The sequence below is a fragment of the Macrobrachium nipponense genome, chromosome 34 (genome assembly GCF_015104395.2).
Source record: "Macrobrachium nipponense isolate FS-2020 chromosome 34, ASM1510439v2, whole genome shotgun sequence".
NCBI classification, from domain to species: domain Eukaryota; kingdom Metazoa; phylum Arthropoda; class Malacostraca; order Decapoda; family Palaemonidae; genus Macrobrachium; species Macrobrachium nipponense.
Window position 1 is genome coordinate 10,233,652 of NC_061095.1, and position 15,004 is coordinate 10,248,655.

The 15,004-nt window shown below is 37.6% G+C and overlaps 1 protein-coding gene across 9 annotated transcripts in view; it reads right to left on the reverse strand.

Moving 5' to 3' along the window:
- LOC135207893 (ankyrin repeat domain-containing protein 50-like) overlaps window positions 1-15,004 on the reverse strand; it is a 54,723-nt gene that overhangs the window by 19,772 nt on the left and 19,947 nt on the right. For 8 of the 9 annotated variants that reach the window (XM_064239804.1, XM_064239799.1, XM_064239802.1 and 5 more), the window contains exons 5-14: window positions 13,754-13,837; window positions 12,842-12,952; window positions 12,126-12,221; window positions 11,816-11,905; window positions 7,086-7,172; window positions 6,103-6,186; window positions 3,163-3,249; window positions 2,358-2,462; window positions 1,467-1,607; window positions 37-135 (exon numbers count right to left, since the gene is read on the reverse strand). In XM_064239804.1, coding sequence (XP_064095874.1) covers window positions 37-135; window positions 1,467-1,607; window positions 2,358-2,462; window positions 3,163-3,249; window positions 6,103-6,186; window positions 7,086-7,172; window positions 11,816-11,905; window positions 12,126-12,221; window positions 12,842-12,952; window positions 13,754-13,837 — 984 coding nt within the window. The remainder of the gene's footprint in view (window positions 1-36; window positions 136-1,466; window positions 1,608-2,357; window positions 2,463-3,162; window positions 3,250-6,102; window positions 6,187-7,085; window positions 7,173-11,815; window positions 11,906-12,125; window positions 12,222-12,841; window positions 12,953-13,753; window positions 13,838-15,004) is intronic. The other variant, XM_064239805.1, reaches the window with a different exon arrangement.

A 15,004-nucleotide genomic window follows, 5' to 3' on the forward strand; every position in this document is an offset into this window, starting at 1 on the left:
TGCAATGAGACAACGAATAATTAAGTAATTGATTACCTTCGTTATTGACAAGAGATGCATCGGCACAGAACCTCAAAAACTCTTTCGCCATCTTCAGCTTTTTGGAGCCAACAGCAACTTGTAAAGGAGTATTCCCTGTCACCAGGAATAAAAGGGGTTAGAGTCAAGCTGAGCAATTTACTTAAAAGAACAAATACAGTAAGGTCAATCCATCGTCGCTAGGGATCTTGTGAGTGGGAAAAAAAGAGATACACTCGAATTCCAGTCATTGCACTTTTGAGCGAAAGCCCTGTCATGAGTTTGAGTTATGACCCGAATGACTGCTATAGTAGATTCACATCAACCGTGCATCTGATATCTAGGCCAGTCCCTTATGATGCTCCTAATTGGCAGATGGTAAGCCAACGACAAGGCTGGAAACTTTCAGTCTCTCTCGAGAGTTCACATAGGCAGGATGTATGTTCCACCTCTCCTGAGGGTTACTTCTGAAAGACATATCCCTCAGGAGAATTTCTCTTGAGGGATATGTATTTCAGAAGTAACCCTCAGGAGAGGTGGAACATATTCTCCTGAGGGATATGACTTTCAGAAGTAACACTCAGGAGAGGTGGAGCATACATCCTGCCTGTGTGAACTCTCGAGAGAGACTGAGAGTTTCCAGCCCTTTGATTGGCTTATCAACAGCCAATCAGGAACGTCGTAAGGGACTGGTCTATACACCAGATGGAAGGGTGATGTGATTCTACTATAATAGGAGTTTACTACTTGTGGTAATTTGTATATCACATTGTACTGAGATTATCATAAAAACTGTTGTACAACGTGAAGTCCCAAGATAATTTTGAACATGTTCATAATTCTGGTGGTGAAGTAGACTTTAAAGTTCTGGTGATGCTATGGCACACTTGGGCATTCTAGTACCACTTTTACAAACATTCATTTATACTCGAGCTGACTCATGACGATTCTACCATGTAATGTGAGCATGTATGAGTGATCTACATAATTCCAACGAGTTAGCTGCTAGGCCTGTATGGTAAAAGAGCACAAGTGCTGTGAAAATAATAGTACGAGTTATGACAAGCTATGCAGAAACTGCAATGAGTTTGCCACGAAATTAATACTGGTCATTTATGAGTTGTCAAAGTTTGCCACGAGTCCCACGAAATTATACGAGTTTATTTTTTTAATGAGATCACGACACAGCATCAGATAATAAAGTAGCCACGATGCTACTGAAAACACGAGGTTCAAAGAAGGTTACAAACTGTGAACTTTAGTAAACGGATGATACATATTATCCAGGACCATCCTTTGGTCTCTCTGTTCTAAGTAGTGGGAGCAGACTTGCGACAGGAATTTAATGAAATCATTGTAATTCATGCAAAAGCATAAGGGCTTCATTCACCGTTCGTGGAATCAGCAAAAAAGTTACTAATGAAATAATTCAGGACTTTAGCAATTACCTGAAGCATCTTTCACGTTGATCTCGGCTCCAAGGTCCAGAAGCTCTTTCACATGTGGGTATCCAAAGTGAGCAATCACGTGCATAACAGTCCATCCTTTTCCAACGAAAGAGCTTTCTACAGCCATGCGCACCCACATATCTTGAAGAAAAGATTATTATTATTATAATCATTAGTCACTGTACATAACAGGTTGGTTCCACAGACCAAATAATATATATTATTGCACTTCCTGGACCATCCAAAGGAACATGTTTTTGAGGAATGAAAACTGGACCACGCTGAAGATGGACAGCTATAGGTGGGAAGAGACCCTGGGGAAGGGGTGGCAAATGAAAGACAGAGGGCAATGCAGCTGTTGGTGGAAGGACATTGCTACATAACGCCAACTGCTATGCATCCTGCGAGACACAGTTGGTGGTGGCCTCATTGGAGGAGATTGTGAAGTAAAGTTTATATGTTCCTTTATACAAATCTTCTTAATAAGTTTTACAGGATTGATGGCAGTGTTATTAATTTTTTATGCTTCTCTTTTCCCTCCGATCAAGACACGGCAAATGCTTAAGGTGAAAAGGATTTCAAAGTGATGAAAGGATAGTTTGGGGTGACTGAACAAGCATCAGACTAGGATTAAAAAAAAATGGATTCGGAGTGAAATGAAAAAGAATTAGACTTGGGTTCTTTAAAAAAAATAGAAACTGTATTGAGAATGGAATGAAAAAGAATCGGACTCAAGTTATTTGTAAATGAATAAAAATGAAATGGAATACAACCACAATCAAGTTTTTTTTAATAAAAATAATTGTATTCAGAATGGAATGAAAAAAGTCAGACTCAGTTCTTTGTAAGAAAAAAAATAAAAAAAATAAAAAACGACTTGAAATGCTTTACCATCCGTCAGGGGCCTGTTGATATCACCACCATGCTCGACCAACAGAGCCACGACATCTATGTGGCCTTTACTGGCAGCAATGTGTAAAGGATACCCCTTTTCTTCTGAAAATAGCGAGACACGCGGGAAATATTAGTGATAGGATTATGTGGTGACAGACTACCAAAACAATATCTAAGGAAGGGATGGTAAACACCTTCATGCACCGATGGGCAGAAGAAAACCATCACGACTTTTGTAATGAACTACTGTAAATATACAGAAGACTAAGAAAATGTTTTCATGCAAGATATAAAATTCTACAGAGCACAGGTACAAAACATAGGAGTCACAGAATGCATGACAGTGTCATAAACTGATTTAGAAGACTCCTTAGCTTCATTTATCATGAATCCCGCAAAATGAGCTCTACAAAATGCAGGGCAGGACACGTGAATGGGCAATAAATCAAATTCCTCGTTCAGTGGCGCTTCATTTGTAGCCATAATTAATTGAAATGGGTCGGGATCAGGGGATTACTGACAGTCATCTTTCTGAGGCAAAAAGATCAGTGTCTTCATCTGATTTTCTTCCATGTGTGACTTACTTTCGTACAATTCCTGTGCCCTGATTCTTCAACAAGTCAGTTTTTTTTATAAAGTAGAATGTAATTCATTTGATCCTCCTTAGTAAATTACAAGTGAACTAAACACCTTAAATCTGTATTGACTACAATGCGTGAGAATGCTGAGTTATATTTCAGAGAAAATCTAGAAGTCCCGAGTGCTGTCTTTCACACGGAAACTCAGAAAGCAAATTCCTTACCTTTATAGGTGATTTGTGCACCTCCATCAAGCAACAACTTGACAATTTCTAAGTTTCCGTTCTGCGATGCAACCCTCAAAGTGCCGGCTGTTGGAAACATAAGGGTTTTTTTAGTTAGTCAAGTGTGATCTCCACAGCTTCATTTTTGTAATGCTAAGGAGAAATGGATGAGGGTAAATAAGTTTAGGGTTTTGGTTTGTGTTTGGTGTAGGTTCCATTCGAAATTTATTAATACTGTAAGAGAGATTTTTGCATTACTTCCAATTTGAGAATATGGCATGAGGCTGATAAACACATTATTGCACTGAGTTTCACATATATGGGCAAGTTTTTGTCAATAAGGCCTAGACTAATATTGTTACGAGCGTATCCAACAATTGTGAAGAAATCGAGAAGTTGAAAGACCACTGTATTTCTTACACATTCATATGTCTGATTTAAGTGACCTGGAGATTCAGTGTAATGTACCGTTAAGCTGTTTCCACTAACAAAGTAACAGCCACTGCTGAATCGTGGATAAATCTCAGCGGGGGAAACTTCATTATTAGTACCTTCATATGCCTCCATAGAATAGTTATCAGGAGCGCGTCGAGCCCCCTGACGTACACTGCACCTTTCTCCTCTATCTTGTACACATTCCCTTCCTTCCTCCATAGTGTGCATTTTCCCTATAAAAGTGGTTTTTGACCTTTTTATGACCACGCCCCCTCTAGGAGTTGGTCCTTTCTTTCACGGCCCCCTTGCATCTATGAGTAAAATTCCGCCCCCCCCCCCACAAATTTAAAGAAAATAAAAAAAAAAGAGAAAGAGAAGGGGTTTCGAAGAATAGGAAGGGAGGTCAAAAAATGATCAGCCTAACTAGAGTAGTAGACTTTAGGAAAGTAACGATATAAGGTGATACTTTTGCATAGTTTTCATACACTTCTGAATATTAGTTCCTCACTCTTGTTAAGAGAATAAAAAAATATAATTAGATAGTTTTTTTTATTTCTCCCTAGGGCTCACCCCTCCCTTGAAAATTGCTGACGTCCCCCAAGTTAAGAACCACTGCCCTATAACTTTTCACGACTTCATAGGTCTTTCTCTCCTTCTCTCTCCTAATGCATCATAATTGTGTACCATTTTCACCAACGTGCACTTCTTCATCATTTGGCACGAGCGAATCCTACCACAAGATTCTGAACAGTCTTTTCACTTCCTAAAACATACTACCACTTTTACGGTCTCCATATTTCTCATCCTTATAATTCTTCCACATGCAGGCAACGCTAAAAATTCATCTCATCGCTTTCAGTGTTTTTCTTTCATCCACATTTAACTTCCGTATTTCGACTTCATTCAGAAGATTTGTCTTAATAGTCTCTCATACATTCCCATAGACAGTCAAAGTTTCTCCCTAGTCTTTTGCATACGCCTACTACCTTCCTTGCTTCATCTATTCTGTGCCACTCACTCCACTTCTCTTCCAGCCAGCGCCCATTATATTTACCCGTCATGCGAATTACCTGCTTCCATTCTTCCACCATTCTTACTTAAATTCATCGCTCTAATTTCAAACTCACTTGTATCTGTAGTTTCTTCACACTATCCCCCACTCAGCACAATATTACCTGCAATCATTCACTAAGCATTTCACATTCCATTCATAAATAATTTTCTTAACCCTCAGTTTTGCTCCCACGACTATTTGCTTTCTAATGACTCTTTGCATTACTTGACTTATAAAGATAGTAAACAGCCAAGGAGATAAAAAAAAACTTATCTCATCCGTCACCCATTTCACTTCCATCATAGAACTTTTAATTGCTCTTTTCAAGTACTCATCTATACCTTATACACCCTCAACACCCTCAACACCCTTCACAATGCATTTCTATCGATTCTAACTTAATAAAACTTATGCCACCCACAGGTTTCTCTCTTTACTTTTAAACTTCTCACATCACTTTTCATAATCAACACTTGATTCGCACACCCTGTTCCTTGTCTAAACTAATGTGTTTACATATATTATTTATCTCAATATAATGTAACAATGATTCCTCTCAGCTACTCATTCAGAACCTTTCCTTAACCAAACCAAAACACACTTTACAAACCCTGGTCAGCAACCCACTCCTGCCATCACCTCTGTGCTGGAGCTTCCTACTTGTAATCAATTCGTGGAGTCTATCCGTTCTCACAGTTGCCATCTCGATGTCTCCAGCAGTAACTTCCACAGGCATACTTAAACTTACCTCTACCCTTTCCATTACTGTCATCCAGCTCTGCCTCTCTTCTGCCCTCCACATTAAACAAATCTTCAACCTTATTTAAACCCTTTTACTTGAGATGCTATTCCCACTTCTTTTCTGTCTAACTCACTTGTCTCAATTACCTTTATGACCACATTTCTACCCTTACTTCTCCAACTAGCTTTTATCTATCTTCATGTTTCCTTTGACCAAACAATGATCTGATATACTTCATGTACTCTACTTCTACCAGTACATCCTTTAAGTTGCTATTCAATGTGCTCTGGACTGATACATAATCTAGCATACAAACTCACACCCCCACTTTATGTATGTATGTATGTATGTATGTATGTATGTATGTATGTATGTATGTGTGCATGTATACAGGATGTAAAGCATAATTGGCTAACATCTTCATTACTCTAGTCTAGAGCATCCAAACATCATATAATTTGACACGAGTGGTTTTCAGTGGCATATTCATTATCTTTTTAATGAGAGTTTCTCCTAAGAATGTTAGCCTGTCCAAAGTCGGAATCAAAAGAGAATGGAAGTCCTTGCCTCATAAAATGAAGAATAAAAAGAGCTACTAAGAGTTGAAAAAAATATTACCTACACCAAGTCTTAATGAGGCCCAAAAGTTCTATATGCAGTACATGCAATCTGATCAGAAATCAAACTTGCTAGCCTCTCGGGACATTACCAAAATTGGGATCTGCTCCGTTGTCGAACAGCAGTTTCACAGTTTCGAGATGTCCTTTGGCTGCAGCTGCATGCATTGCAGTGTCTGCAATATAAATTAAATGATATTGTATAACTGAGTGACATTTCAGAATTATATACGGTTTATTTTTATAACACCTACTTTACCATTCACATACTAACTGTATCTACAAATGAGATGGCCTGTTTTAATGAATGAGATCAAATCAAGACTTCAACCAGATTTTTGTATTGGACATAAACTTGATCTCATTTGATGATTTCTCCATAGTTTTGTTATACTGTCTGCTATATTTTGTTAAGATTGTTTACTCGTGTAGTCATAAAGGTTCTCAGTTGGTTGTTTTAATTGAAATACAAACTATGACCTGATGGCTACTTGAACAACTAGCGTAACAAAAAATTCATCACAGAATAATGATATCCCAAAGATGAAAACCTTCAATAGGGAATGTAGAGAGAATAACCGCGAACAGGAGAACAGACAACTTGAAAAGATAAGTAGAATGAAGAAATAATCTTAAAATGTACTGATCAACGCAATATTTTTCATTCCTATGATCACTAAACTTGATTTAAATCGATTTGCAACAAAGTCTATGTGGAATCCTTTCCAACTTCACAATTAGAACGAATAATGGATAGAAATGAGTGAATTTGTCCATAATCTTTAAATATTTATGGGAGAAGATAACACAACGAATGAGAACCTTAAAGGAAACGAGGAAATTACTCTACAATAAATCCATATACCCAAGTGTAAAGTGATGACCGCAGTGATCTCTGAACGTGATTCTAACTTGTGGGTAATCTTCCCCCTGTAAGTCTTGACATTTCAAAGGAATGAGGAAGTTCTCCTTCCTGTTCTCTCATGAGATTTCGAGGGTGTAAAGATGTAAGAGGTCACTACGGCCATTACAATACGAAGAAATAGTGAATACGACCAATAGTGTCGATACATACCGAGATTTTCTTTCGCAACACCAGCTTCTATGAAGACCTTCATCACTTCAGTCTGACCAGCTCGTCCGGCAGTGTCCACTATCCAGCCTAGTCATTTTCAAAATACAGATTGATACATGAGTAACGAAAAAGTATCCAAGAAAGAAAAATTGTAAATTAATGACTGACTTGGACAGGGGTGTCATCAATATTCCTTTAGGTGGGGCAAGTCTGGCTTCTAACCACCCACACTCCGAATCCTACTAGAATAGATTCACGTCACCCGTGCATCTCATGTCTAGGCCCTTCATTTACGACGCTCCTGATTGGTTGATACGCCAATCACAGGGCTGGAAACTCTCAGTCTCTCTCGAGAGTTCACATAGGCAGGATGTATGTTCCGCCCCTCCTGAGGGATACTTTTGAAAGATGTATCCCTCAGGAGAGGTGGATCATACATTCTGCATATGTGAACTCTCTCGAGAGACAGAGAGTTTCCAGCCTAGTGACTGGCTTATCAACAGCCAATCAGGAGCGTCGTAAGGGGCTGACCTAGACATCAGATGCACGGCTGATGTGAATCTACTATAGCGAGTGCAGTGGGCCTGTACAGTGGGGAGTGGGGAGATAGATTTTGAAAAGCTTCCCATTGCAGAGACTTTTTGAAGCTATATCGGGTGGGTCTGTCAAACACTTTATCCCAGTGAGTAAAATGATACACGATGAATTGTTCATAGAGCATGATTATCACAGGCACAGTAGATGGGCACAACCACGAAGGGTCGCAGGGCACTGCCCCTCCTGCAATCCCCAAGAGATTTCGCTACCGTCTAGATTGCGATTTTAAAAACTGTATAGTGGGGAGATATAATTTTTCTTTTATACACTGGTTCATCTGGTTCCTTTGAATAGCAACATTCAATTCAGTATTACCCAGGTATCTGACAATCAATGAGATTGATTCTCAACGTAGATAGAAACATTTGTCTCATAATTCCAAAACAAAGTGCCATTCGTTTATCATTTCAGTGAACACTACTGTTAGCCTATTGTGGGTTGCTTTCCTTGCATCCTGTGTTTTTGCTATTAGAGTAAACAAATGTTCAAAATGTATTCAGCTACAACATAATGTGATGAAAAAAGAAAACTGGTTACGAGTAAATGCAGCCCTTTTGAACTGCAATAAATAAACATTTTAGCTACAGTGGCGTTCATTTGCTACAATGCTGCGTCTGGCATAATTATAAAAAGACAGTAGTCTTTGATAAGACTCACCAGCTGGTCGTCACTGAGACGAATGTATGACCTTCAAAACGTTTTAAAAATTTTTTTTGTCTCATTACTCTTCTATGGCACCATATACGTATATGAATGAAGAATGCACCGTGAAATGGTTTTGTATAATCCAGCGCTTGGTGCTGTGTTCTGCATTTTGTAGCTTTAAGTCATAGTTATTCTAACTGCTTTATCTATACCAAAGCGGAAAGATGTTCAAGTTTACTTCCAATGATTAAAATCACAGCATCTAAAATTAAATATTCTGTACATCAAAACAAACAAAGTCCTTGTCAGGATATCTCATTCTTACACAGTCTAGGCTAATTTTGAGAAAAGAAAATAAGTCAGTGAGAGTTAAATAGTACAGAGCACTATTTCTAAAAGATTCATCCTTGTCTGTTCTTAATAAATTATTCTAATAACTTTACCCTCGCTCCACCTCCAAATCTTCTTGACAACTGGAGCTTTTTGATAAAGCAGAGAGAGAGAGAGAGAGAGAGAGAGAGAGAGAGAGAGAGAGAGAGCTTATTTTCTTATGCTGTTGAGGCATTATGTGTAATAACTGAAGTGTGTGTGACATTGCATTTCATAATTTGTGAAGCTGAAGCACTATTCAGCAGTGTTAGGTTTAAAATCATGAAATGAGAAAACCACTTTTATACCTCCTACGTGACAATGATGGGGAACTGGATGGACACAACTCTAGGGTTCCAATTATTACAAGAGATGTCAAATTTGTAGGGCCTCGATCATCTGGTAACTTGTAATTAACAGGATCTACATACCCATTTTGTACTGATATTTACGCAGACAATACCTCCTCTTTCGTTCTAAGTGTGAACAGTTCCAATCCTCGTCTGATTAAGTGTGAACAATTCCAATCATCTAATGATTAAGTGTGAACAGTTTCAATCCTCTACAGATCAAGTGTGAACAGTTCCAATCCTCTATTGATCGAGAGTGAACAGTCCCAATCCTCTACTGAGCAAGTGTGAACAGTTCCAATAGTCTACTGATCAAGTGTGAACAGTTCCAATTCTTTATTGATCAAGAGTGAACAGTTCCAATCCTACTGATCAAGTGTGAACAGTTCCAATCCCCTACTGATCAAGTGTGAACAGTTCCAATCCTCTATTGATCAAGTGTGAACAGTTCCAATCCTCTACTGATCAAGTGTGAACAGTTCCAATCCTCTACTGATCAAGTGTGAACAGTTCCAATCATCTACTGATCAAGTGTGAACAGCTCCAATTATCTATTGATCAAGTGTGAAAAGTTCCAATTCTTTATTGATCAAGAGTGAACAGTTCCAATCCCCTACTAATCAAGTGTGAACAGTTCTAATCCTCTTTTGATCAAGTGTGAACCGTTCCAATCATCTACTGATCACGTGTGAACAATCCTAATCCTTTACTGATCAAGTGTGAACAGCTCCAATTCTCTATTGATCAAGTGTAAACAGTTCCAATAGGATACTGATCAAGTGTGAACAGTTCTAACCTTCTCTTGATCAAGTGTGAACAGTTCTAATAGTCTATTGATCAAGTGTGAAGAATTCCCATCCTCTATTGATGGTGTGAACAGTTCCAATCCTCTACTGATCAAGTATGAACAGATCCAATCCTCTACTGATCAAGTGTGAACAGTTCCAATCCTCTACTGATCAAGTGTGAACAGATCCAATCCTATCTGAATCCAAGAGTCAGTCCTCGATGAAAGATCCAATCCGCTTGAATGGTGTGAAACGAAGTTCCAATCCTCTAGCTGAAATCAGGTATGAACCAATCCAATCCTCTCCTGATCAAGTGTGAACGGGTTTTTCCGGTTCCAATCTCTACTGACAGGGTGAACCAATCCAATCCTCTACTTGATCAAGTGTGAACGATTCCAATCCTCTAACTGATCCAAGTGGGAACTATCCACCTAAATCCTCTACTGATCAAAGTGTGAAACGATCCAATTCCAAGACAAATGAGATCCTCTACTGGTATCAAGGTTGGGTGCAACAGCTTCCAATCCTCTACTGATCAGGTGTTGAACATATCCAAGTCCTCTACTGATCAAGTGTGAACAGATCCTCAATCCTCTACTGATCAAGTGTGAACAGATCCAATCCTCTACTGATCAAGCGTGAACAGATCCAATCCTCTACTGATCAAGCGTGAACAGTTCCAATCCACCACTGATTAGATTTGCTGCTGACATACACGTTTTAAACAAGCTCCTATTAGGAAGTAGTCTGTCTTCACAAGTCCGATTAGATGTGTCTAACTTCGTAGGAACCGAGGACTACTGCCTTCCCAGACCTTAATGTCCTGGAAAACGGCATCTAAGTTCTGTATATGACTCCAGCTTATATGCAAGATCTAACCTTGCTAACATCTCAGTTGGTGGCCTCTCGGCTATCAGTTTTGCTGTTGGGTAAGGATTTTGGCGGAAAAGACACCATCTCTGATTTCGATCTCAAGCTTTAGCTAAAGTCCGTTAATTTGATTTCCTGAAATATTAGGTTTATCTCCCTGTAATGTCAGTCATGATGAGGACCTCTTGCTTCTGTAAGCCCAAAGTAGAGATGCATAAGGAGGTCACATCTAAGTTTCCGAGCCTTCTCGGCTGGAAGTTCCCTGATAGTAATCACATCTCCCTAAATGCTTCTCAAAAAGTCCCTAAAATTGAATATAAAAGCATACGACTGGTTTAAGGTGAGCTGTGACCATGCAGGGCAAAAGTGTCAATTTCCCTGAGGTATACATAGCCGCTCGTAAACCCAATGCAGTATGAAATGCAATGAACACAGATTTTTGTGTATATGTGTAATGAAAAATACATAAAAATGGAAATGTATTCCATTCCATTATTAAAAACTCCCAAAAATATCTAGTCCATTCAGGGTGTGTGCAATGCTAAATAATCTTAACCACAGACAAACAAAGGAACATCCTTCTCATGGATCGGTATGGCAAAACCTGGTCTCACGAGAATCAAGTAAACGAAGAGGTTAGCATGACCCTCATGTCAAGGATGTGCATTCGTTTGTCCGATACTGTTTCCTTCCTGAGATCACACATTGTGAACTTTGTATCACTTTCTCTTTGACTGTCTCTCCATAACTCAAGTCTCTTCAGAAAGCTCCTACCTCAATATTTAAGAAGAATATCTGAAGTTTTATAAGTCTAAGTGTTCCTGCTCATCCTTCAACCTGACTGATGTGAGAACTGAGAAATCTATCTAAGTCCATGTCAGCCGGCCAACGTAGGGAGAGAGAGAGAGAGAGAGAGAGAGAGAGAGAGAGAGAGAGAGAGAGAGAGAGAGGCTGAAATATGCCTCGATAACCAACCGCTGTTCGTCTTTGCGAATCATAAAGAACCAACTTGTGACTGCCACTTCCTAATTCTTCGAAGCAGGCCCCAGTCACAATATATGAATATGTAAGAAAGCTCAGCCGAGAGACTAACGTTTGAAAAAGCACTCACCATTGCCAGCATTGATATTCGCTCCAGCTTTTACGATTTCCTTGACGATTTCTAGGTATCCCTTTTCCGCTGCCGTAAGTAGAGCAAACCCTACAAATATTAAGAAAAATAAGTAATGAGTAACAATTTGTTGGAAGTTTCTTGTTAGCACAATAAAACAAAAATAAGCAAATGAGCAATACATACTTTTAACACTCACAATAAATGTAATCTGCAGCCACGAAATAAAAAGTAGTCCATACTTTTCCAACAATTAAAAAAACCAGTGATTTGAAAGCACAAAATATTGAGTATAGTCCAATGGGCTTACCATCATAAAAATCCACATCAACGCCGGCCTGGATCAACTTACGAGCTGCTTCCAAGTGACCATGGTCGACAGCTCTGAATAATATGTTAACTCCATCTGCAAGTGTGGAAAGCCTCACTTTGAAGTCAGAGCTATGAATTTTTCTTCTAAATTTCATTATATGTGATCATTTTAAAAACGAATCTATTTACCAAATTGTTTCCTCTGTCAGAGGAAACCACTGGTCAAGTTGATCACATAATAAAAGCAGAGCTAGAGTATTTGAAATATAATAATAATAATAATAATAATAATAATAATAATAATAAATTAATAATAATAATAAATAATAATAATAATAATAATAATAATAATAACGGATTTTCAGTTTGTGTATAGAGATTTCTCTACTCTTTCACTCCTTTACATCAGCATGTCGCAGACATATCAAGTTTCCTAGGGAAACTTGAGATACCAGCTACAAGCTGATTAAAAGATCTTAAGACGATTACAGAAGATTCTATACAAACTGAATTCCGTTTTAACAGCCCTTATTTTTTTCAAAAATAATAATAAAATTTCAGAAATAACATAAACTAACTACATAAGCAATTGTCACAAAACAACAGGGACTGATGCTGGAATAGGTATATTTGCTATTGTACAACAGGGGTCCATTCACACGAACCCTGTGGCATGAGCTCGATCATTCAAGTAACAAATGAGAGGGTTCTTACATTTTTCAGTTTTGACAGAGGCACCAGATGCAAACAGGAGGTCCAGAATATCGAGGCGGTTGTGCTCAGCTGCAACTGCTACGATTGATCCCTTGTAATGCAAGGAATCATCTGCAAGAAGTTTAGAGTTCACACTTGTGGGTTATCTCGTTAATTTATGGCTCTGTTGATAAATATATCCCCTTCTTTCCTTAATCATTTTTGCTGCTATAAGACCAACTCCACTAGATACCCAGAGGTCATTTCTTTGATATCGAAAACATTTTTAGACTCCAGTTATGAGGAGTTCGAGGCTGATTCTTACCATCGTCCAGCTCCAAATGTTTTCACATTATGTCAATCGCTGGGCTCATAAACAAAGACGATTTCTTCAACCAATAAAAGATGAATCGTTTTCGTCTTGTTCTCTTTTTGTTATTCTTCAAAACGTGGACACAATAGAAAGGATAGTTACCTTCTAGACGGCATCTAGTGACGTGACCTTTCTGCAATTCTTTCGGTGTGGACACAGAGGATACTCAAGTCAAGATTTAAAATGGACAGACATTATTCCGTTGACTTCCGAGTACAATATAATGATTGATGTGTACAAATTTAGCTCTTATAATCTTGCAGGAAACTTTTCTTGCTAGCTTTAGGAAGATACTAAGTTAGTTCTTTTACCTTTTTTCTTATTTTATTTCTGAAAGTACTGGTCTTCTCTTCTCACTGAGGATGTCGCCTAACCACTGCAACAGATTCCAAACTCAAAAGAGTAAAGAGCTAAGCTCTCTTAATTTTAAAAGTAATTTTGGATTCCACGGTAGATTTAAATAACATTACTGTAAAATCACTGTAAAAACCATGCACATAAAATAAACATAAAAGATGAGTGCCTACAAATACGAATGTCAGTATGCAGGTAGAACTTACCTCCATCGGGGTTGGCACCGGAATCAAGAAGATATTTGACGACTTCGATGTTTCCGCCTTTAACAGCATGCCATAATGGCATTCCTGAAACACTTGCATTATGAATATGAAAGTATGTACACAAGTGTGTACTTATTATGTAATATCCGTGTATATACAGAACAGAGATCTATAAAGTAATGACTGCTGGCTTTAAAATACCGGAACTTCATAATACCATACAGAATATTCTTTGGTACGTTCCAGTGTCGGATCTAGAAATCTTGTACAGGGGCCATATAGGATATATATATATATATATATATATATATATATATATATATATATATATATATATATATATATATATATATATATTATATATACATATATATATATGTTATGTTATAATATAACTGAATCATCACAAACATTTGGGGACGTGATAAATGCATACACAAAGGTGATAAGCCACGAAGGAAAGTGAAACACTGGAGTAGCTACAAGATCTTTCGACTCAACGTCCTTTACTTAGCAGACTAAGTAAAGGACGTGGCTTATACCTTTACATACATATATATATATATATATATATATTATATATAATATATATTATATTATAATATATAATTATAATTATTTAAGTGACGGAGTGCCAAGTGTCTGGTTATTACACTTACCATTCATTAATTGTTACCTCACAACAGCCAGACACCTGAACCCTCATCATAGGTATTAAACGACTGAATACTCTAAAGGCAACAGTGATCCCTTAACAACTTGCCAGTATTGCAGAAAATCAGACTAAGTTCATCAAAACAGGTGTGAGGCAATCTTGTAAGTAATTAATTTAATCAACAACTTTAAAAGTCTAAGTATTTCCCTGATTTCAGAAGTCAAAGTACTTCCCTGGTTCTGACTCACTTCAAGTAAACTGAAGGAAAACAGATCAATTACCACTCTATGTTTCTACCTAAGCAAATCATAATTATATGCATGCATATTGGTGAGAAATGAAATACTTATAAAAATTTTAAATACAAAGATTTATTATCAAACTCAAAATTATAAGTGAAATTCACAATATCAGGAAAAATTACTATTACTTGAAAACAAAGCAAAGTTTAATTAATTCTTGAATCAACTAAAAAATTAAATCAAAATTAATTTATCACAAAATTCAAGAAAATTAATTCAATCAAAATTCAAACGTGTTAGGCAACATTTAAAATTTGGAAATTAATTCACAAGTGCTAAACAACAATAAAACTT